This window comes from Aulostomus chinensis, chromosome 2, assembly GCF_037954235.1.
Source record: "Aulostomus chinensis isolate RoL2024-O1b breed Wild chromosome 2, RoL_Achi_v1.0, whole genome shotgun sequence".
Lineage (NCBI taxonomy): Eukaryota > Metazoa > Chordata > Actinopteri > Syngnathiformes > Aulostomidae > Aulostomus > Aulostomus chinensis.
In genome coordinates, this window is record NC_141321.1 from 34,162,805 (window position 1) to 34,188,050 (window position 25,246).

A 25,246-nucleotide genomic window follows, 5' to 3' on the forward strand; every position below is an offset into this window, starting at 1 on the left:
TGTGCGCGTGTGGCTGCTTTCACGAGTGCGTGTTTAAACTTGAAGATGAGGACATCTTCATTATCGTCCTGATATACGATCCTAACAGAAAATGTCCTCACACGATATAAAAGAAGCTGTATCACACAGGCTAATTTGTTCCTTGGTCGTGACTTGGAGACACAATGAGGAGAAGCATTAGAGGCGATGAAAATTGTGTTGACTTTTGTTTCCTGTGCGTTCGCCACGGCTCCCACAAGCCAAACACTGGTAATTGGTTCCACCATCCCCGTCATCCCCGTCTTGTCTAAATACACACTCCACCATCATTATTCTAAGGAACCTCGACATCACGAAAGCCACAACTGTAAGAGACAAAATCAATAAAATCACAAAGTCATCATTTCCTCTGTCAAGATGGTCATGTGTTTGTTTGTTTGTTTGTTTGGTTGTTTGATTGTCGGCTTGAGCAAAAGCTTTGAGGCTGATTTGAAACCACGCCTGGTGGCAGGGCGGAGCCTGGGTCAGGGAGGAACCCAGCGAGGAACCTATCCCAAAACAGTCAGAACCGCCTTCAGAACTTGGTGATGTGTTAATATGACGACTGGGAGTTCTAGTTTAACAGCGTTACCATGGTGAGGAGGTGGCCATGTTAGATATTTGGCTGTACAGTATGTTTGATGAGAGTCTCATCTACACCTGAATACAACTCATAGCGCCACCTTGTGGTTACAGGAAGTAATTTTCAGTAAATGCAACTGTTGTTCAACTTTTATGAGCTAAAACCGTCTACACTATTTGTTCCACTTCAGCCGCCATTGTTGAACACAACACAGCCAGACACCACAGAAGTAGAAACACTCGTCCACAGCGTAGATCACGTGATGATCACGTGTGATTCACGTTATGAATCAAGCTTTAGTCCACTTCTACGGGCAAAGTACAAACTATCAGGTTTCAGCACCTCCTTGATCAATGGAGCACGCACGCACGCACGCACGCACGCGCACACACACACACACACACACACACACACACACACACACACCCTAACATGTGCTTGGTCCTCTCATTGCTGCTTGTTTTATGAGTTTATAATGTGATTTAACAATGACACATCTGAAATCAGTCTGTGGTCCACAGGTGCTTTGCAAAAATGTTATAAATGACAAGGAACCTCATCGCTCCTCCGTGAAGCCCACTGCAGACCTCCTGGATGAACGTTTACGGGCTGGTGTAGCAGGAACAAGCAGCAGCTGCGCCAGGCAATTAAGTGGTTGTACTACAGTGACGGAGCAACAATCATAAATCCTGAAACCTACTGTGTGTAAGAGAAATAAAACTTCTAATAAATCTCCTAAGTGTTATGAAGAATAACAACAAGGGTTTAGATGTCTGTTATGAAACACTGCATAAAATGAAGAGCCTCTCACGTGCGTGTAATGACATGCACAGAGCACTCCGCTAACAAAGATATGCACTGTGGGATCTGGGTCTGCAGAATTATGTAGAATTATGTTTGTGTGAGTGAGCAGCAATGGGGGACGTTTGCTGACTGTCTTGGCAGCTTTCACAGAAAGGAGCATGCTATTAGGAGGGGTTTCTTGTCTGGAGCATGGGGAGAGATAGTCTGTCTGTCTGGACTGTCAGCTGACTGATGAGCATGCTTATCAAGTGCGTGCATGTGCGTGTGTGTGTGTGTGTGTGCTTGCTTGCTGACAGCAACCTGGCAAACAACCCTTTCAGGTATTGTGAAAGGAAAGATTTGGGGTTATGAGGCCCCAAGAGCTGCAGCACGTTTATTAATTGGAGAAGCAGCCACATGACAACATGAATCACTGTGTCAGAAGTTTGGCCTGTTTTTAATAGCGTCAAAAAGGAGGTAATAAATTACATCAATAAAATTGTAAGTGTGTATATACCTTGGACTGGTGCAGGAGCGCTCCCTGTGCATGACCCCGCCTCCACAGGTTCGGGAGCAGTCGGACCACTGGGACCAGGCTGACCACTGGCCGTGGATGGCTCTTGGACCGTGCTCACCATATTTAACACACTGACCCCGCCAGCACCACTGGAGGAACGAAAGGAAAGTGGAAATGAAAGAGGAGAAGAGAAAAGAATGCACATAAATAGCTCTCTTATCAATCCTCGTGCTTCGGCCGCAGCATCTTGGCTGGGTTTCCTGGTTTGGACAAGCGCCCAGCACCACACCTGGACACAGAGGCTCTCTAGTAAGCCAGAACACACATGCACACACACATGTGCTGTCCTCTCTCTAAATACCATCTTTTGACATGTGCAGGGGTGCAGTTGTGTCCGGCTGGGAGATCTGATTTGCTAAAACGCTCATTCAGGTACGTACACGCATGTACAAGCAACAATAGGAAACTAACGCAATAATTTAAATTAAGTGGCCACTTTAATGTAATCCAGTCTGAACTATTTTCATACCTTCAAACATTTAGTTTGGCTGGGGAAAGTGCCAATATCTCAAGTGAAAGGGTAATTTATGTTTATTATATCTTTGGCATCGAAAAAAAAAAAAACTACTGACAGATTTACTTGAGAGGCGCGACCAGAATTGGTGCTGGGAAGGTGCTGGCACAGCTCCTTCTGCCACTGACCTCATTACACATGTATTTGATGGAATTACTCTTTCACCCTAGAAAATGTGTGGAATAGCATTAAAGTGAATGGCACAAGGGTTGCAGGGGGTAGGTCACAGCCACCTCCACCACTATTTCACACTGAAAAAAGCTAGTCTTCATTTTGTGACCGGCTGTGGTCGCTTCTGCTCAGAGGAGGAACAGCAGAGTGTGAAAGGAGGAAATAATTCAAAATGAATCAAAAATTATACTCGTCCACTTGCAGAAGTAGTAAATTTCACTGCCGCTACTTTTTGATTGTCACCTCCCACAAGTATGACCTCTTGTGTCATCATTTCTACCTAAAAATACAGAAAGCAAAAAAACAGAGGCGTTTCCTCTATTTTCAGTCTGGTACTGGTATCTGGTTCGGATCTGGAGTCCCTGATCCCTGTCCCATTTGCCTGAGAACCCACTCAAAAATCCTCCAGATTCTGAGATGAGGGAACCAGACATTTGCTTGATAATATTCAAGTTTTTCCTCATTTAATCTGTAAAAGTGTCCCTGGATTCTCTTTGGTGGCACATGAATGATTTGACCCAGTTGGGCTTGGCACTCTCCCCTCAGTTATTAATGTCATGCAGATCAGACACTGCCAGCCTGCTTACAACTGCACATGTGCGTATCAAAAGTCCGTCTGCGAGCAGAACCAAAGACTCAGCTGCTGTCATCCCTCTAAGCAACATGAAGGCCTTTCCTCACCATGTCAGGACCGCAGCTCGTGCCTTCTGCAGCCGGCATGAACTTGGTCTCACACCGGTGACCTGTGCGGTGACACCACAGCGACTTGCAGATGTCCTGTCAAACGAGACGCACACAAACAGGCAGGATGTCTTTCAAGTATAATATTGCATGACCACGTATTCTTTCATCTTCCCTGAAAGAACAGCACCTGGACCACCATCACACCGCATGATAAGCCCCCTGATAAACGGCAATAAGCTTCCGCACAAAGCCTCGGTGTCAAGTCTCATCACTGTAGTTCTTTAATGAAACGGGCTATAATTGTATCTGTCATCTGACCCAACAGAACAGAGACAGAGAGAGGGAGCGAGTGTACAGGGAGAGCTGGGGTCCAGAGACAGGCAGCAGACTCTGGCAACCCGCCCGACAGCAACCAGCCACGGGAACCAGGGTAAGAGCCGGAGACGGGGCTCCTGTGTGTGCTTGAATCTCTGTCTTGGTGTACTTCTGACAGAGCAGGGGGCTGACAGCCACAGCAGCCTGCAATCATTCCACACAAGCCCATCAGGGACATAAACACAGCCCCAAATCCACGCTTAATCAGCATGTAGGTTCATTTACCACCCACGGACTCACACATCAGAAATGCAGAGTAGTACTTTATCGTCTGTTAGGGAAACATGGCAGGGATTTGTAAAAGTCCTGAAAAGCCATGATGATGTCATGTCCTCTAATCCGTCATATACACCATTTGGCAAAGTCAAATTCCCAGCAATCACAGCTTACAGGAGGAGAGACTGTTGAACTTTAAACAGCATTTACATGTAAATCAACATCAATGAATGCACCTCACATAAAAGCTCATACCTCAGCCACAAGGCCTCAGGGGTGGGGGGGCCACTCTGGGGAAGAATGCATTTTAATGAAGGTTACATGTGGGGGGTCTGACGTTGTTGGGCAAAACCATGCTAATCAATAAAGCCGCAATTTAGCACCACATCATGAATGCTGTAAATCAGAAGACTTCAGCTGCTCACGACTGCAGGTAGACTGGGAGGCGCCTGCCTCAAGACCAACAACCTGTCAGGCTGACCGGAGGTTCGGCCTGCGAAGACGCGTGAGCGACTTGATCAGCTTAATGTGCCAGCTGGTCCTGCTCAGCACTGACGTGGACCGGTGCCAAACAGAAGGGTTCTCGTTAGTTTGTTCTAAACCCAAATCAAAGAGTTTGAGGATTTCTGATCATCCTGCTGGATAAGGAAGACTTGGTTGGGACAGGACGATGTGAGCCAGAGTTTGCAAGTTTGATATTTCTGCTCACTTTAGCTGTTGTTAGCTGCCAGTATCCATCAACTTAAAGCTAAATATACGTGGCTGGCTCTTTCTGCATCCAGGAGTCACTATGAAGTGATGTGGGAGGGAAAGTCATCTTTGTAAACTCCAATCTTTCAGTATTTGAATGGCAAAATACACTTTTTGGGTGAGGTATCTCTTTAAACATAACTAACCACTCATTCATGCTCTTTGCGACCTCGAATGTTCTGTGGGGACTCAATTAATGCTGAGCATGAAAGAGACACTGTTAGTGTACCCTTAATGCAAAGTGTTGCCCTTTACTCTCTGCGGTCTGGCGAAGATCTTCCCCTGTTGTAATGACAGCTCAAGTTACACTTCAAGTAAGAATCTCAGTGATTTACAATTAATAAAATGTGTTCATTTACATCTGCCCCTGAATGAGGTAACCCAGTTGACTCAGGCCCAGTGACGAAAGGCCTGGCATTAGCAGTCACTTGAGGCCTGAACGAGCTCAGTGTTGGTGACGACACCCATGGAAGAAAGCTCCATGAGGGTTCTGCAAGTGCAGACCGAGCGTTGCCTTCTGCTGCACCTTCACAGTAAAAGATTCTAACAGGCCAAACATGAGGTGACTTTTATTATGAAGTGGTCCCGATGCAGGAAATGAACCGTGTTTGTCAGTAAGCTATCGTTCACCCACAACACATCGACCAAACAAGACATTTATGGCATTTTTTTGACAGTTTGAAATACTGCAGGGAGAAATGGAACAAGAAGGAGCAGCTACAGTGAGCGGACAGATGAGGAGCTGCAGGCGACAGGCCTCAACTTCTGAGTGAGGTAACTAACTCCCCTCACTGAAGTACTCCAATGAGTACTGCACTTTTTGAACGCCTCCCCGTGCTGTATGCGATGCGCAGAGAAAATTGTTCCCCTGTGAAACAGGGTGTGTAGACATCATCTACTTGGTAAAAGGGAAAGCTGACTATCACACCTGAACTACAGAACGCTGGCCTGCTGGGTTTGTCTGGTTCTGAGTAAATGAGGACGGTTTGTGTCATTTTAACTGTTTGAAAGTGTCTTTCTGATCACAGCTAAATGTAGCGAGTGAACAGTTTACCTTAACAAAATCAAGGCTGCACAGTTTGGCCTTGGAGCCAAACTGCCATTTGCACTGTGTGTCCGCGTCGTAAAGCTGCCCAGGAAGCTGTTCCGGGTACTTGTACTGTCCGATCTGCTTGGGCTCGTCCACCAGGCAGGATGCCTGGGCTGTTCTGGTGAACACAGCAAATCACCCACATCAGGCAGGAATTCAGCAACAAGCATAAAAGAAGGCTGATGAAGAGCTATCCATGCATCTGCGTGGGATGGCGAGGCCTACCCAAGGAAGCGGCTGAGGTACTGCCGGCTACAGGTGGACCAGGAGAACACCCCGTTGTTTCCCGCCAGCGTGGGAGACATAATGTTGCCCTCAGTTTTGCGGCAAGGGTTCCCCTCTCCATCATGTATCATCCCAAAACTGGAGAGACAAAACAGAGAAAGAAGATAATGGAACATGATAAAGGAAACAAATCAGTCAGTTTGCACTGATTTGCATGAAGAAAAGTGAGAATTTTCCCTAAAACAGATTGTGTAATAACCCAGGACCAGCTTCAAATGAGAGACTCACTGGTTGGGTGACCAGAGCATTTTTAGCCTTTGCCTCACGTCCCACACGCACAAGACGATGTCCTGCACTTGGACTGTCCGTCGGGGCCTGAGATGCAGCGTGGGAATGATGAGTCGTATCAGAGTGGCTGCTCTCTCTGTACGAGCTGCAGCATCAATCGCTAACATCTCCATTCATCAGTAAGTCGTGTCTTCAGAAATGAGTTTTGTACGAATTTGTATGTAATAAAGAGTTTCATCCCTAGAATCCACATCTGGACATCGACAGTAAGAAACAAGCCTTTGTCCCCTAATTATGTTGAGAAGAAGCCAGACAGATGAGCTCCACCTGAAATCAGCCAGTGTTACAAATAAGTGAGGCCTGAGGCAGTTTCCATTGTTCTCTCATGAGGTGTCGTGGACTGGATGAAGGACCGCTCCAGTAAAGCTCATGTCAGTGTGTTTGTTTCTTTAAATCAGCGTTATTTAATATGGATTCATGACATTGCCTCCCAGCTCAAAGTCAGCATCATGACTGGTTCAGCACGGCGCTCCAAAACCACTCCGAGACTGTTTCACATGGACAGGAACAGTTTCTGTCGCCCTCTTAATTCACTTCTTGGGTGAGTTGTTAGAATTGCTGTCATGCTGTTTTTGTGTAACGTACTTGTGTCCCGACTCGTGAGCGATGGTGAAAGCCAGGCCCAGGCCTGTGTCTTCGTTGATGGTACAGCTCCTGTATTTACTGCACATCCCACTGATGGGAGCAAAACCTGCAGGGAGGCAAGGAGGACGGGAGATACGAACGCTGGTTATTGACTGGTGTTAGTAGAGAGCGAGAGGTGGAGCATAAATCAAAGTTCCACTCTCCCTCATCAATCTTGTCTCTTTCTCTGTGATGGATCTGAGCTCATTCTGGAATTTGACAGATTGGGAGGATCCCATGTCTGTCACGTATGTACATTCAAGTACATGCATGTATGGAAGGTGGTTTCAGCACAGCTGCACCGTGCTGCTGCTTGACAAACCCTTGCCGCCATTATCTGCAGAATTTAATTGCTACTTTAGCACAGTGCAGTGCTGCTGGTGGTCACCTGACAGCATCGAGAGAGATCACCCATCGCAGCTGAACAATTGGGTTTTTGAGGGTTTTCCTACCCAGGGTGTCGCAGGGCTCGTTCTTCCAGGAGCAGATGTCCAGCCCCGTGAGGAGGACAGCATGGTCGTGACGTTTACCACTTTTTCCCACCAAACCTGACTGCCACTGACAGAAGCTGTTGAGGGACTGGTCTGCGTGGTGATTTATGGTCAAACCCAGCTGGAAGTCAAGGGAGAGAAAAACAGATGTTGGATGAATAAATCAATCAATCACTGGAGTCCAGTGAAAAACTAGAATACGTGCACTCACGGGGTCCTGCTCCAGCAGCAGCAAGCTAACCACCACGATGTTGATGTCTGTCCCAATGGTGCCATCTTTGAAGAGACTGGAAACCTGAGAGAAGGAGAACGGCTGCGGTTATAAACCCAATCCGCCGGATAAATAAATGTGATGCTGATAGCTAGACGGCGACTGTGGGCGAGCGCGGAGGTGGACGGAAGCGAGCGGCAGCTGTTAGAATTCAGCTTGCAGCAACAACTGTCATATTTATTCCAGTGATTCAATGACACCGAGTCTCACAAGTCCAACGCAGGCACAGACAATCTCAGATTTGCAGTTCCACAACAACCAAAGCTGACCACGAATACGATGACGTGTGGGCCTACAGACTTGTGCCAACTCTCCTGAGAACTTCAGTCTGGAGAGACGTTGCATCATAAATGGGAAACATCTAAAAGTCACGTGTTGCAGGTGCCGAGACACGAATCAGGAAGAGCAGTTTTCCTCGTGTCTTTCAGTCTTGCACCACGATTATTTCATCCTAATGGCTATTAATACTTCTCCTCTCCCACCCTCACCATGTTCATGACGGTGAGGACGTAGGTGGTGACATTCTCCCGGCCGTGTTTCTCCAGCATCTTCCTGTCTGCCACCACCAGGGTCTCCACATTCAGACCTCCCACCCTGTTGGAATTGATGGGCGACCTCTTTGACCTTGCTGGTCCTTCTGCCTCAGGAGCCATGAACTCATCTGGCATAATGAAACGGTCCTCAGCTGGAGGCCTGGGAGCGTCTGTGAGGGCAAACGAGGAAGAACAGAAGGGAGGAGAGACAGAGAGAGCATGGATGAGAGAGAGAGAGAGAGAGAGCAGTGAAGGTCAAATGAATGAACTGTCTTTTTCCTGGTAGCTGCTGGCTGATATGAGTGAAGGCGCGGGTGTTGAAAGGCCAGGAAATCCACTCCCCACCACTGCTCCCACCTCTCACCACTACACCACTAGAATGAAAGATAAAACCGTGAACCAGCCTGAGGCTTCGGGAGCCTGCGGCTGACATGCTCCAATTACTCAAACACGGAACACTTTAATGCAGACGTAAATTTTCAAATTGTCCATTTTTAAGAGACTGACATGATTTAGAGTGAGCTGCTCCGTAAAAGTCTAATAACACAATTATGGTTCAAGTGTCCGGGCTGAACTGAATCTCCCTCTTGGCATGATGGGAAGAAATCATACTGGGACAAAGAACTCCTCGCCAGTCGTACCAGGCCACATGTTGACATAGGCATCACAGTTCATAGTCACTTTACAGACATGATCGATGACAAGATGTGCATTTATTACTCACATGGTATCCGAGGGAAAACATTATGTAGTAATATATTCACTGTGTGTCAGGTTTTTAATTGTTTGTTTGCTTTTGCTGTGTAACTGAAGCAGTTTCGAAGCATTTTTTGAAGTAGCACTGAATTGATAAGTTGATTGTGTATTATTAGAAATACCAGAGTACAGTTGTGTATCCCTGAAGCACGTGCCAGTCAGCGACCTTCAGACCTTCGAGCACTTTTTTCAGGTCACGCGTGAGTGCCAGTACAAGTTTGAAATTCCCTAAAGACATCCCTGAGATATTCTGTTCATGTGAAGCGACTCTGACCTTTGACCACCCAAAATCTTCTCAGTTCATTCTTGAGTCTCAGAGGACAGTTGTGATGAATTTGCAGGGGGAAAAAAAAAACCTTTTTCAAGATGTTTCAGAGATATTTGTGTTCGCAGAATGGGACAGAAGGTCAGACAGACCCTCAACATTAAAATGCCCCCTGCCTGCAGCGTCTGACTGAATATTAAATTGCCTTTTCCAGCAAAAGAAAAGAAGTTTTATATATATAAAAAAAATCCAATTACTTGTTGTTGTTGTTGTCTTACTAAAAGGACCTGAGGAGAAAGTCCTGGACCACATCCTCCTTTAGGATGCCAGGACGAGGGACTGGAGGCAGCAGCGCGTCGGGACTGTGTGCCTGTGTGAGTCTGCTAGAGCCGTCATGTGACTGCTGGTCTCTGCTGAGTCCATCACAGCCTCTCAGTTTTTCAAGGGTCAGGTTAACGGTTCATCGTGAAGTGATTCTGGTTCAAAAGTCCCAGTTTTAAGCTTTTGTTTGGTTGTGATGATACCTTATATTTTTACAGTTCCTCACCATAAAGCAACCCGATGGAGGACTGTTAAATGTAACAGTTACACTGTCTCAGATGGCATGAACAGGAAACAGAGATGCCGTCTTGATGAATTAAGCCACAATCTCATTTCCCGCTGCGACTCACACAGAGGTCATAGATCAAACAGCCGCAAACGCTGGTCTGACTGACGTGTGTTTCACGCCTCCATTGGATGCACGATGTTGGTGTGCTATGAGGAATTGAAGGTTCCCTTACATACATTGCTTGCGGCGTCCGCAGAAGTGCTGCCTCTGTAGCTTTCCGTGTTGGTAGTCATGGTGATGATGGTGGTGGTGGAGCTGGAAAGGGTTGGCGGATGTGGAGGAACTGTGGCCAGGTCTGTTGTGGACGATGTGTTCTGCTGAGCGTTTGTAGACTACATGTGGGTGGTGACCATCCGGCGCACTGTAGTTGTGTTGCAGGGCCAGATGCTGGGGAAGCGGCGCGATCAAGTACTCCTCCTCAGACACTCGGATCAAACCTGACTAGGAAACACACAGGGAGCACGCAGTGAATACAGAGCAGGATTATTCATGGAAACCTTACAAACACACAGATCTGCAGCCTCCCTTCACCACCTCCAGACATCTTGACTCACACAGCAGTAGAGACGCACGGGAAGGAGCCATATAATCCATTACACCCACAAAATGTATAAATAAAGTTATTTTTCTACATTATATTTAATTATCATTTTGAATTGGTTCATGTGATTCATACCATGGGTTGGCTGAATATGCTTGTAATAGTTGGCCTCACTGTTCCAATTTCATCTTCCATCAAAAGCTTGAGACTGGCTGGCACCTCCACAAACTGACAACCAGGTTACTTGCTAGAAAACTTAGAGGACTTCAGATTTTTGCTTTCAGGGTTTGGTCTAAAGAGGAAATATGAAGAAGGTGACCGTATCCAGGGAGCAACCCAGAGTCACAGCAGCAGCAGCGGCAGACCGCATCGGTCTTTTATGTTCCTATTTTATTCGAGTGGCCTTAACTGCCCTCTGAACCGACAGGCTGAACTACTGAACCTTAAACATTCCGTCTGACCATGGCATGATACCTAATTCCCTCCGCGACTCGTCAAATGTACACAGATACGTTCAATGAAGTTATCTTTAAAAACCACATAAACACACAAAAACCCTGACCCAGTAACCCTCGACCTTAGTGTGGGTAGTTGTCATCTACTTCCCCAGCAACCCTCTGAAGTGAGTGTGTGTCAGTGGTGTGAGTGTGTGAGCCAGGACCCTGCTCTTGTTGAAGTGACCCTGTTCCCCCCAGACTAGCAGGTGGCAAAATAAACAGACGCAGGACAAAAGAGAAGCCATGGTGAGGCTCTTGTTGTCAAAACACTGGATATATGGCAGGCTGCCACCGTTCGCCCCGTCCATCCGTCCGTCCATCTGTCCATTACCCTAACCATCCTGGTGCCGCCGCATCCTTTCCTTCATCAAAACCTCATCCTCCACTTAGTAGTGCTGATTAAAGTTGTTTTATTTTATCTGCCAAATTCACAGGGAAGCTGAATGAGAAGCACACTTGTTGGTCTCTGTCTTTTAAAAAAAAGTTCAACAAGTAACTGAAATAGCAGCTGCACTTGGATCAGATCAATGCTACATGTTAAACAGCACCCGGTAGCTTATGCTAGCACTCGTTAGCTTATGCTACCACCCAGAGCAGTGACAACTCTTTGTTTAATAGCCACCTAAGACATCACAAAACAGACGGGTGAGCTGCATTCACAAGTGAAACAATCCAAGAGAAAGTTGGAAGGTTCAGAGTATTTTCCAGAAGAGTTACTCACATTCGTATTGCTAAGGTGTTAACTTTAGCTCACCAGCTACTTATGTCTGTTTTTTTGCAGTATTAACATTAGCTCGACAGCAATTCACATCTATGTGGTGGCAGTGTTAACGTTAGCTTGACAGCTGTTCACATCTGTATGGCTGTAGTGTTAATGTCAGCTCAAACAGCTACTTACATCTGTGTGCCTGAAATGTTAATGTTAGCTCGACAGCTGTTCACATCTGTATGGCTTCAGTGCTAATGTTAGCTCAAACAGCTAGTCACATCTTTGTGGCTAAGGTGCTAGCATTATCTTGACTGCTACTCATGTCTGTTTGTTTACAGTGTCAACGTTAGCTCAACAGCTACTCACATCGCTTCACTGCCTCCCAAGGAGATAAAGTTTTCTGAATCTGAATCATCAGCGTTTGCAGGGTTAGCATTAGCTCCCTGCTCTTTGCGTCTGATTCTCACTGCCACGGCAGAGAGCGAGAAGCTCGCTGGGAAATTATGACTTGCCTTCTGTGGAAAGTCACAAACTGCCCCGCTGTGTGAAATGTGACGCCTGATGGTAAAATTCTGGTGTTACTGGTCCAGTCTGAGTCAACCGTACTGGTTTCATCCGTTTTTCATAGTCACATCGACAAGGCTGCTCTCGTGCAGCACAGAGGAGAGAAGGGTATCTATCTTCTTGCGTGGCCCTGAGGAAGACAGACAACAAAGGCATTTCCTTGCATGGTCCTTACAGGCACCCATATTCAATTATTCTGACTAATAATTGGCACACACCCAGCAGGACAGTTCACCATTATCCTGCTGCAATACTGACCTAAAAGGCTGAAACTGGAAGTTGAGAGGTTTCTAAATAATCTATATCAAATCAATGATCTGAATCAAAAGCGAGAGCCGGTCCTGGGCAAAAATGACTGCGCCTTCTCAAAATAGACTGGAATTCAAGCAGGAGCTCGGTGAGGTCAGAGGAGGCGTCTCCCATCAACACACACTGCTGTCACCTTTCATTTGCTCGCCTTTTCATCTGTGTTTCTGGCATTTGCAACACATCAGTAAAAACATACATTTAATCAGATATTCCTCTCTGAAAGGATAAACAGGTTTTTCTTTTGGTTTTGGTTTTTTTGCACCTGCTGTGAATTGATATCAGTGTAATGAGGCTGCGTCAATAGAGGACAAATTCTTTCCTACTCTCAAGAAACACCCTTAGGAATTTAGTTTTTAAATTTGCAATTAAAATGAGCTTTCAAACACAACATATATTATCATGCTGTATCAAAACTCCTCTAGATTATCTTCCTGCAGTACATTTCTACTAATTTGCCAGCATACAAAGGAGGTGTAATTAGAGACTGACCCCCAACCTGGCAACCTCCACATTCCAACAATAAAGCTAAAAAAAAAAAAAGAAAAAAAAAAAAAGCCCCCAAAGTCTGAAGTGACTTCATTAATAGTTCACATTCCTTCTCTCGGTCTTTGGATGCATCACCACATCTGCCAGCTCCCTCTCTTTTCCAGCAGTTAGCAGATGGAAGTGTCTGAGGTGATGATGACAGGATATGACTTCCATCTGCAGGAAGGCCTACAATGGTGCTGCCTGTGTTTTATGATTTTCATTTTCTTTTGCCAACCTCTTGTGTGTTTTTAGTGAATTCCAAAAACTTTGGACATGAGAAGTTTAACAACTACTTTTTTTTCCCTGAGGATCTTACAAAGGTGGAGCTTTATTACCGAATAGGATAGATGTTGCTGCAGTACACCAGGAATAGGTGTGTCGCCCTCCACAAGCCTGATGCGGCTGTTTTAAGCAGGCGGGGTGTGAAGCCTCATTGCGATTGTGATTTGGGGGAGTGGCGCAGCTCCTATAGGTCAGTGAATGGATGACGTAAATACCTGGAGCAGTGGTCCCCAAACTACGGCCCACGGGCCGGATACGGCCCTCCTCCACATTTGGTCCAGCCCCCTGAACAATACCAGAGAGGCATTTGGATTTTTTTTCCATATGTGTATTTGTATTTGATATAAAATTGATAATAATGAAAATAGTTCATAGCTAGTTAACTATTAAGGTGTGTTCACCAGGGCTGCAACGATTAGTCGACGTTGTCGTCAAAAATCGAAAATAGAAATAGTCAACAATGAATTCCATCGTCGTCTGTTGTCGCCCGACGCGTTTTTCCAACAGAGTGAGGCCTTTCTCTTGATTATCATCTCTGCCGAGAGTCGCTCATGCGCAGTAGCGTCTCTGTCTCTGAGCGGGAACATTCAGGAACGCGGCGTCAACGTCAGGTACGCGCACCAAAACTTCTAAAGTTTGGTGGCATTTTAGCCTGGATACGGCGAATAAAAAGACTACTAACAAAGTTTGCTAAGCAGACCTTGGTGTCATGGCGGTGATGCAGGAACATTTAAAGAAGCCCGTCGGGCAGCTGAACGATTAAAAGAGTCGTTAGTTGCAGCCCGAATGTTCACACCAAATGCTTTATTGGTGTGAATTTGATCGCTGGATCAATGTGTTTATATTCGTGAATAAAGTGACGCGAAAATTCACATTGCCGTTTGGTGTGAACACAGTCAGTGACTATTTCATACATGGAGCGTGACAGTCTAGTCCACCCTTCTGCAGTCTGCGCTCCTATCTGGCAACCCCAGAAAAAACCCCAGACCTGAACCCAGAGAGGCTTATTAGGTAGTGTGGCTTTCTGCAAAACAATACATTTTTACGTTCAGGCAAACCCATGATCGTCACACTTTTTCTGTTACAAAGTGACCCCGGCGCCCCCTCGGAGAAGGGGAAAGTTATGTGGCCCTCACAGAAAAAAGTTTGGGGACCCCTGACCTGGAGAATGACCAGTCGAACTGTTAGAGGAGATGAAGGGACTTTCATGAACTCCACCATTTCCACTGGCTCAAGTCAGACAGATGCAGTCAGAGTGGAGTTCCTGAACTTTATTTCACTGACAGGATTCCTTTGGAAAGTGCAGTCCAAAAGAAGCAAGCAACTGAATTTTTTTCCTAAAGTCAACATATTGAACTGTTTTTGTTGCCTGTCTCAGTTTGATGACAGCACCCTGAAGAGAGCAAACAGGTAGTGAGCCGGAGTACGCGGACTGATGTGGGAGGCAGACGAGCTGCTGTCAGAGCCCAGACGCACCCCGACTCTCATTAGCACTCGTAGACGTGGCTCGATTACAGGGATGAGCATTCTTTGCTAAATACCAGTTTACTCCTCTCTCAAGTTTACATGCACTCTGACAACACACACACACACACACACACACACACACACACACACACACACTTGTTCAAACCCATGATCACTGTGAGGGTCCAGGTCGACCCTGTTCCACCCTGTTTCCTACATGAGAAGATCGAGCGTCACTCGTCTCTTAGGTCCTTCTTTCTGTGAGCCACACCAACCACAAACCAATCCTTGAAGTCTCCTTGGCATCTTAGCGGTTTATGTCAGGGGAGACGGCATCTTAAGCTAGTCTCTATACTGCAGCCTCTTTTAAGGTTTCTACCATGATATTATAAGGCAAATGAGTAAGTGCTTACATGCTGTTAAAGACTAGGGCCAAGCAGCAAGAAGCCCCAAGCCGGTAATTACTGAGCTCTTTAAGCACATCTGCACGGCTCAGCAGAGAATCACATGAACACGGTGTGTGTGCGGAGTACAGAGGCCCGACAGGCCTCCGACTTTTTCAATAGAATCACAATCTGAATAATTACAGTTTGCTCATGTAAATTATGTGTCTTTTAAATTAGGTAAGAAGTGGGTAGAGAGGAGACGGTAATTTGGAGCTTGGATTAGAAGTAACCAGCGCAGTAGCCAAAGAGAAATGACAGGGCAAAGCATCGATCGGATTTCAACCGCGCAAAACTTCAGGTTTCATAGGACACACAGGATTCCTAGAAATACAGCGGGACTTAAACGCTGCAGCCGGGCTGTTTACAGCCGCTGCATCAGCAGGCGTCTTTCACTGAACTGTCAAGCAGAACTGAAGCTAACTTTGGAAATGACCCCCAAAAAAAGGAAACATGAATTAGGTGCATGTTCATCAGCTGATTTGGAGAAAATGTACTTGACTACATTGTGTATTTTCGCCAGAAGATGGCAGCATCGACAGCGCTGCACATGGCTGCGACAGAGTGGCAGAGGAAGGTCGAGTCTACCGACATTTACCAGCGAAAAATGGAAAGACTTGAGGACTTCCTTTTAAATTCCGATGGGTTGTAATTGTTCTTTTATGCCAGCAAGTGTCGGCCATGTCGCTGCCGCCCAGCAGGGAAGACAAAAGTTGTGTTTCCATTTAACAGTCCTGCGAATTTGATGCAAGTTATGGACAAAGTAATGAGTAGCATTTCCAACCTTGAAGTGAGCAAAATAGGCTGCAGCCAGAAGATGGCGGTATAGGCAGTGTTACTCATGGTGGTAACAAGCAGCAGGAGAGCTCCATCAGAGAAGAGTGGAGAGGTGCTGAGTACCGGCCGGTGTCGGCCATGTTGCACGCTGTCCAAAGACCAAGTTTGGGAAGCTCCATGACCATGACGGCAGAGGAAACAGCTGCTCACTCTCCTGACTTAATGACCGGCTGTGTCAAAGCTTACTGGAAAAAAGGGTTTCTGCATTTATGCTTTGTCACGTTCGGCCACGGCTTCTTTAAGCTAACATGGAAACCTTTTCATCAATCTGAGGGTTTTTTTTTCTTGTATGAAGCCGTTTACTTAATTTTTTTATCATGCAAATCTTCAAAATGTGCATGAAAATATTTTTGTATTGCTGGTCTAAATTGTAATGTTATTGAATTTTATGTCATTCTTACTTTGTGATGTATTTTTTGGTTGATGGTCACGCCACAAGTGATCTCCTCATGTAGGACTGACTAGGATCGAACCATCTCAACAGCACAGGGGGTTTCTGTCCTTGTTTGGCCCCCACTTATTGTGTCTGAACAACTTACTGACAGCAGCTGAGAAGGTTGGGGGAACCCACTGAGTTGAGCACACAAAGAAAAAAACTGATGGTGTTGGATGAGTCTTTTGTCAGTTGGAACCTTCGGGCATGGCCCCACTTGTTATCCCATGTAGACACAGCAGGGAACAGCAGGGCGACTCCCACACCAGCCCATACAAATGGAAATGTCCTACTCAAAAGTGACGTTAATTGCTCTGTAACTGGGGAACAGCGAGGCTTTAACGCTTTTACGGACTTAGAAATTCACTTCTGCTGAGATGCAAATGATCAGAATCATTTTGCACATATACATGTGATTGTGTTGGAGATTTGTGAGTTTGCTCCTTTTGATTTTCAGGACAGGTCATGCAACCCTCGGTAACAGCACCTGGGGCTGCATAGGTGGAGGTGACGGATGGGAAGTCCCACCCTAACACCCAGAGGAGCTGGATGAGTGAGGCTGGAGAGGAAAGAGGAAAATTGTAGTGAGGTCGTGGATCAACATACCCAGTGATGATAAATTTGTATTAACTGGCTCATTTTGTGACCAATGAAAACCTAATTTTCCCCCAAATAAAGCAAATGTCACCATCATCTGTCGTTATTTGGCTGCGGTATGAAAATTATGAAAGATTTCAGCACAAAAGTGATGTAAATCCCACTGAAACACATCGTCCTCAGGCTCAGCTTCAGGTTTCCTCGCCCTTTACATTGGCTCAGAGTCTCCATCGTCAACACACTCCGCACATGGCACCTTCTCAAGGCTGGACTGGAGGCCATGCTTCTGATAGTTGGACTGAGGTCCTGAGAAGAGCCTGCACTTTCCACAGAGTCTGACAGGACCAGTCTGTCCAGAACCAGTCTGTCCAGAACCAGTCTGACCAGGACCAGTCTGACCAGGACCAGTCTGACCAGAACCAGTCTGACCAGGACCAGTCTGTCCGGAGGACATTAAGTAGCAGGTTGAACACGGCTGACTGTGCCAAAAGTCTGGATGGAGTTCTGAACAGATCCAGGACAGATCTGTGTTGAATGGCAGCTGAGTTTTCACCACACAGGCTACCATGAACCTGGTTTCATGTTGTGATCGCTAAGTAATGATTTCACACTCTCTCTTTTGTAAATGGATATGAAGTTTTCCATATTAATGGACTTCTTCCGTGCCGTAGAACACAGGTCGAACGGGCCGGTCGCTGAGAGAACAAAGGCCCGTCGATACTTCTGCCCTGAATCTTCTGTTCATACACTTCCCTGGAAATGGAGCGACACGTCGCCTGTGTTTGGTCCCCTTGTGACATCACATTTGCTCTGACACATTTCCTCACCACCTGCGCCTTTTTTTTCAGTAAATATGAACGCTGTTAAACATTTATTAGCTTCAACTCTAAAACAATCTGTTCTCCGTTTCAGCCGCCGTTGTTTGAAGAACACAAACTCAACACAGCCGACTAGCACTTCAGCAACGCAGTCGCAGCAGCACCGAAACACAGGGGCTCAGACCTGTGCGGCACAAGCATGTATCTTTGTAGCTTTAGTGTGGGACGTGTGCTTGGACAACTTTCTCTTCCTCAGTTATTGCTCTCTTTAAATGTCTCTTCAACAGCCTGATGAATGAAAACTAAAGAACCGGATGCACATTCATCCCTCAATGACAAGTCGCAAATTCCAACCGCCCACAATATTTCACCTTAACAATATACATTTATTTCAAACACAAACTTGCTAGTTCTGGCAGTGCTAGTTTTACTACAGGCCTGAACTGTTCCACCACAGAACCAGTACCAGCAGCCGTGGTGACACCAGTAGGTCAGATCTGATGTATGGGCTCTGTTTGGAGAAGTTACAGCCTCCACTTGAAGACTTCGACAAAGGCCATAAGTCTTGTGTGAGAAAGACCTTGCACGGACTACAAAGGACACGCAGACTGTTTTCTTCTCTCTCTTTTTCACAGACACGGCATCCCACACCCATGCTGAGAACCTGCCCCCCCCCCCCCCCGCTGGCATCTAACAGTGGGCACTACATCACTGTCAGCATCCAGACCACCAGGGGACGGCTGCAGGCCACTCTCCTCTTGTAGCGCCAAGCTCTGTGCTCCACTGTGGCCCAGCCCAGTTGCTGAATAATGGCCACGTCAGAGAGGCACATTGTAACAGGGAGACATTCCAATTTGTTGGCCTTTACAGAAAACGGACAGGTACAAATGGCCCGAGCACTGGCTGGGAATCGCTCATTCAAGTGTCATTTTAACGCTGCAAAAACCTGAGGGATGGAGCCAACAGTGCGCGCACACACATCATTTCCCAGTCATGTATGAGTAATCAGAGATTGTCTTAGCGCCGCAAGGAGTCCAATGGGATTACAAGTGTGCAAATGTATGCCTTTTGGCAAAAGCCTTTTATAATCCAGATGTTTATGGACACTCTTTTGGACATTAGCATGAACTGTTTCAAAATCCATCCATAAAACTGCCTTTTAAGTGATCAATTAGCGTGGAAATGCATATTCACTTTGACAAATAAAGACAAGAGCCAGCTTGCAACAGGACATGTCACTTTTTCCAAACGAGGGCTAGAGCTTGACGCCTCATATGTTCACAATGTGAAGTTTTCTTAAACCACAAAGCCCCCCGGAGGCTGCGGCCCATCCAGCATCAATAGCAGGGCCCGGGAAAGAGCAGGCGTCTTTCTCACCCTGCAGGGAGCCTTGAGAATGGTGGAGACAGACAAAGGTCGGAGGCTGTGCTCCTCTCTTACACCAGTCACTGGTGGTCACAACACAACAAAACACAACACTGTGCTGTGTCAACAACGGCAATTAGACGGGCCTGAAGACGGTTGATGGAGCTGAAGAAAAGAAAAACGGAGGTGTGTTAGTCTCCCTCAGTGGTGCTGGGGGCTCCCTCACACATCGAGCTTCTGGACAGGCTCACTATACCGCCGTCATACTGGACACAACAACGCTGATGACTCAGTTTTGTGCGATCAATCATTGTTCATTACCAGGTCAATACGACTCGTATTTGTCGGCTGTGACTCAAATGGCTTGTGGTGAGATTCTATATTCTTCTGCTGTGATACCTGCAAACCTCGTAAACACACCTGATGTGGTCCTGAAAAACCAGAGCACTGCAGCTTCACCTTTGTCTTATGCAGGCAACACAAAGCACGATAGATGAGCTAGCGATGCTTGCTAACTAGCAGCTGCCATGGAGGCACACTGAAGTCAGTCAACGTGTTTTGATGCCCACTTTGAAGTATCACATTAGAAAAAGTTGATGGAAACAAAGACATTGTCAGACATTCACTCAGTTTTATGCTAACTTTATGCAATGTAGCAAATCTAACTTACCATCTGTGTATGTCTGGACAGTAGCAACATGCTAGCTGTCTGCGACTTTGGAGAACAACATGTCCAGCTGACAGTGATTCCTCATGGCCATTTTCCCTGAGGGAATGCTCTTCTTCTACTCTGTTAACACCATGCACAGCTTTGGCTGTACCACCACCTGCTGGTGGCGTGACGTATTTGTGACTTTTCCTTTCCTATCTACACACCGCTATATCGGAGTGCAGCACATGGAGGCTCTAACACGGACAAGAGCACGATGCAATATGACACACTACAGACACGCAACCAGGCAGCATCATGAACTGACACTTTCATCGGGTTTACCAACATTCCCAAAACCTTCAACACGCCAACGTTGTTTGAAATACATTTCATTGACCTTAAAATTCAAAAGGCAGCTGAGCCGTGAAGCAAAGAAGCTTTGATGCAAAGCACACCAGAAGCCACCGAGGCTGCTATGGAAAGAATGTGACGAGAACAATCCAAGAAATCTGCTGAAGCTTTAGCCAGGATGCACTTTGTACTCATGGTTTCTCTGTCTGACTGTATAGAGGCCAGACAAACGCAGAGAAGCACCAAATATCCTTCAAACGCATGGAGAGAGTAATTATTCAGCGTCCCCTACGCAGCCATGTCATGACATATCTAGACATTTGATCGATTCTGTTAAGATGACAACTCGTGCTTAGAGCCATGGCCTGATTCAGAACATCATTTTTCTTGGTGCAGCAACACGTAGCAATGAGGGCTCAGAAATAGAAAGAAAACCAATCCCCTGAATTGCACCTGCAACAATTTGAGCCAGAGGTTTTAGTTTCCACAGAGCCCAACCTGTCTCTGACCTGGCCCGCAGGGGCTTGGGAAAGGTCACGCTAAAGGTCATGTCCATCCTGCCCTCAAGCTGACATGGCGGTGCTAACGCGAGGAGCATCCAACGAGGAAATGTTTCAGTGAGGAGGGAGCTGGTGTCACTCATGACAGCTGCAGGGACCATAAAGAATATTCCAGCTGAAGTGTTCTTGAGAGCCCACCCACTGGACTTTTAGTGTTTGATCCATCTTTTTGTCAAGTACACATCACACGGTTGTAAGCAAATGAACAAAGACAGCCGTCACAGGACTGTCATCAGCCACAAGTCTTTAAATAGTTTCACTTTTACAAAGAAAGGCAGAACATCAGGGAGTTTGCTGAGGTTTTTTTTCTCTCTCTAGCTTTGCTCTTAATGCACCCCCACGTGTGTCCCGGTGCATTCATGGCCAGCAGCAGCAGTGGGCCACAGCAGTCATGATTTCAGGTCAACCAGCCGTGCAATCATCCACCCATCGTCCCATTCTCACTCCTCCTTTCTACACATTTAATATAATGACGTAGGAGAGCACCTACGATATGAACAATTGATAATTGAAATCTTCTCTTATTATCAATTTGTATTGCTGAGCACAAATGCTCGCATTTGCTGGCATCTTCTGTTATTGTTGTTCTTTGTGTTCACATTGTCAGTCGCCAAGCTTCATTTGCAGATATTATCTTTTGCTTACACAAATAGTTACTGTCCCTATTTTTGAAACAATTTTATTGAAAATTAGCTGACAGATTCATCAAAGTTGAGCATGACTTTCAACCCCACATATCACTGCACAGCTACACTGTATTTTCACATCTTCATGTCTTTGCCACCCATTCATTCATTCTTTAGCAGCATGTCGTCTTCCTCACAGACACCAGCACCAGTCTGATAGTCCTGGGCTTGGATCTGCCCTTGTCACCCCAGAAAGAAGAACCCTATCCTGGGAAGGGGTTGGAGGACAGGAGGGGGGCTGTAAATCACTCTTCTCCTTGGCGTTCACACGGCTGGCGAGCAACTCTGAACTTGCAAAACAGAGCAAGAACCTGTGAGAGTCCACGAATATCATCCTGCACGGAGGACTGGGGTCAACCCAGGGCCAGCGGCGGTTTGGAAGTTTTGATGAACCCTCTGAAATAGTACGGTAAATACCACACTCGTGAATTGCAAAGCTTTTTTAGATGTCTTAAAAACAGCAGTTGCTAACAAGTGGCTACAGGAGATTCACAGGTAGTTGACTGACTTCCTCTCAAGATTTTCACAAATGGGGAGAAAATCCGTGCATGTCCTCCAGTGGTGACGTGGATATCAGGATTGGTGGGGATTTTGTTAAATTTGGCTGAAATCGCCACTGAAACTCAAATGAACTGAAGTGTTTCGTGGGCTCATGAACGTGACATCTCAGGAACACCCACAGGGAAATTCTTCAAATTTGGCACAAATGTCCACTGACCAGCAAAATCTTTTCAGTTCACCCTGGAGTCCCAAAGGTCAGGCAAACATCGTAAGGTCACACAACTGCAATCCAGTGGGTTTGTGGCTTGTTTCTCCATGGGTTTCGTCAGTGTTTCCTGATGTCAGTGATCCACTGCTGGCCATCACGTCAAGAACTCGCACTTGTTTCCTGATGACACTTTCATGTTCACTCAAGTTCACAAGTTCCTCCGAGGTGTTTGTGAATTTTAAATATCCCCGCAACGAGAACACCAGGGGTCGGCCAGCACAGCGGCCTCATTTGAGAAAAGAGAAGAAAAAGAGAGGGCGCCTCTCCTCCTCCTCCTCCGGTACGAATCACAGAGTGTTGCATACAAATCGGGATCCTTTCATCTCTCGTGCAACAGTGGGATGAACAAATCCGTTTCACTCCCAAACATGAATGTCAGGACACAGTGAAAGTAATTAAAATCCAACAAATAACACCATGTACAATTAACAGGGATTTACAGTAGAAAATCCATCCAGCCCTGCTCTTAATACCAACTCGCCCTTCATCTGAACGGATGAATCCCACTTCCATCTGCTGACCCGGGCCAGGGTGCGTGTGCAGGCCTTGGGTTGGTTCTCAGCTGCTATTAAAAATCAGGTTCAAGTCCAAAAAAAAAAAAACAACCCTGTTTCAGATACTTTCTTCCCTTTGCTTTGAAAAGGAGACAATGAGACAAAGAATGAGGAAGCTCTTATTCTTTTCTTTCCTCCCCTCTCTTGCTCTCACCCCATTTCTCCTCCAAAGCCCTTTGACATAAACCAAGTCCATCTTTCCAGCCCTCTATAAAGAGACTATCCAGCCTCCCTGGGAGCTTCCAGCCCAGACAATGAATTCGCATTACTCTTCCACAACACTTTCTCTCACTCGCCCGGCACTCCCGGCTCACTTCTCATTCATTATTTCACTCTCTCGTGTGTCCCCCCCACTCCCACCCCCACCCCTTGAATTCTCGTCTTCTTTTTTCTTTCTAGCGTTGTTTTTAATCCCACCTTAATCTCCTTTGTAACCCCGTCGCTGCATTGGGGGCCGCCTTGAATGGCTCTTTCCTCATTTGTACTTAATCCAAATATTCTGGGTAGAGGGTTAGATGAAAAGCAGGGGTTAACTGCTTTCTTTATTCTAAGCCTTGCAGCAGTCTAACACACACACACACACACACACACACACACACACACACACACACACACACACACACACACACACACACACACACACAAAGATGAACCAAGAGAAAGAGACAGAGAGGAGGAAAACTCCCAGAACTCCCTTCACTTGATGCACTTGCGATCTTTATTTTCATTCACCTTTTATCTTTTGAACAACGTTGCTAATCTGCCTGACATATGAAAACAGGAGTCCATTAACGGCGTGGGGGAAAATGTGACGAGGGCCCTGTGGTCGCTCTGAGAAGAAGAAGAAGAAAAAGCTTAAAAGGAGTAAAAAATAGATCAAAGCCCTCATTGTGGCCCATTCAAATGCAATCAGGACCCAATCACAGTGCGTCCTTGCAATGCTTTTAAGGGAACGGGTCAGTGGTGTTTTATTGTGAGTGGGAGCTTGCCTAATGAAAGGGACAATGCGAAGATTAGCAGTGCCAGCCAGGCGGCTCAAACTTCACCCTGGCTTTAATTGCTGCAAACAAGAGGAGATGTAGAGGCAGGGCAAACAGAGGACAAAAGAGCAGGGCCAGCGCAGAAGGAGGAGGCAAACGAGGAGCCATGAAGGCAGAATGATAGACGGAGATATGGCTGTTATGGAGGTGTAGTGTGTCCATCTGGTCCACGCTGGCGTGGGCTGTGTCAAGGAATGTGTGTGTGCAGGAGGGTCGAGGGGTCCTGGCACCTCATAAACCTCCAATGAAAGCAGAGGATCTTGTAATGGCAGAGTCACCGATTCAGGAAAAGTATCTTGAGTTTGAGGCGTTCCTAAATGTGAGCACATCAGTCCGAGCTGCTTGTGTGGAGTGCGGACCCGTGTCGTTTCAACACCGGTGTCTTGGTTTTGCGTAGAAGCAGAGTCAAGTCAGCACACGTGGTGAGACGCCGGGGAATTTCAGGTACCTGTTGGAGAGCTGGAGTCACCACTGACCAGCTGGAGGCGCAGCACAGACCTGCTGACCTGCATCACATCTTCTTATTCACTCAAATATTGTGGCCAAGGTTTTCTCATATTGACACAAACGTAAAAGTGACAGTACTTCTGGACAGAAATGTGTTGACTCCTCTTTCCACCTGACGTACGTTCAGAGTCTGTATGTGGAAGTGATTGTGGATGTGGACTTGGTTCGCCTCCCAAGGAAACCTTGTGCAGCTCCTCCTGACATCGCTGTTCGACCCAGTATGTTTCCTGAATGTGTGTTTTTTTTCTTCTTCCGCCGCTGGGCTCTGACAGACTATGAACAGTGCGCTAGCTCAAACAAGAGGCTTTGAGTGAGCTGTCAGGCTTTGCCTCTGTGCAGCATCTCTGAAGTGTTCCAGGGGACTGTTCCTCAGGTCTAGAGGGGGAGCCTGTCACCGTGGGCGAACCCTCGCCCTCCCAGGGAGAAGACTTCAGACTTCCATATGTGGAGAGGAGGTGTTCTCCCTCTGCAGAGTCAAGCTGATTGCAGAGGTGGGAAGGACCTGAAGCCGATCCCTCTACTGCCTGTGAGCTGCAAGGAGATGGACGACGGATCCAAGGGGGCAGTTTCAGAGACAAGAGGCAGAACGGAGGGAACTCCAGATCACAATGAGGTGTGCTGCTTCAGCACCACGGACAGAGCCATGCATTTATCATCAAACAGCTGATATTCCAGCAGCATAATGACTGAAAGGCCGTGTCAGACCACCAGTCTCATCAGTTTCACCAACATTCCACTCAGAGCTCAAACAACACACACACACACACACAGAGTTTGACCCGTGTGCTGCTGGATGCCCAACAACTGCATCGACCAACACAAACACTGTTTTCAAGCGAGCCGCACAGTCGGC

General features: G+C 46.5%; 1 protein-coding gene across 1 annotated transcript in view; it reads right to left on the reverse strand.

Moving 5' to 3' along the window:
- Positions 1-25,246, reverse strand: part of adamts18 (ADAM metallopeptidase with thrombospondin type 1 motif, 18) — a 69,652-nt gene that overhangs the window by 31,381 nt on the left and 13,025 nt on the right. Inside the window, exons 4-12 of the mRNA XM_086196347.1 lie at positions 10,061-10,325; positions 8,209-8,423; positions 7,661-7,744; positions 7,411-7,570; positions 6,920-7,025; positions 5,987-6,124; positions 5,726-5,879; positions 3,328-3,423; positions 1,902-2,050 (exon numbers count right to left, since the gene is read on the reverse strand). Of these exons, the coding sequence (XP_086052473.1) occupies positions 1,902-2,050; positions 3,328-3,423; positions 5,726-5,879; positions 5,987-6,124; positions 6,920-7,025; positions 7,411-7,570; positions 7,661-7,744; positions 8,209-8,423; positions 10,061-10,325 (1,367 nt within the window). The remainder of the gene's footprint in view (positions 1-1,901; positions 2,051-3,327; positions 3,424-5,725; positions 5,880-5,986; positions 6,125-6,919; positions 7,026-7,410; positions 7,571-7,660; positions 7,745-8,208; positions 8,424-10,060; positions 10,326-25,246) is intronic.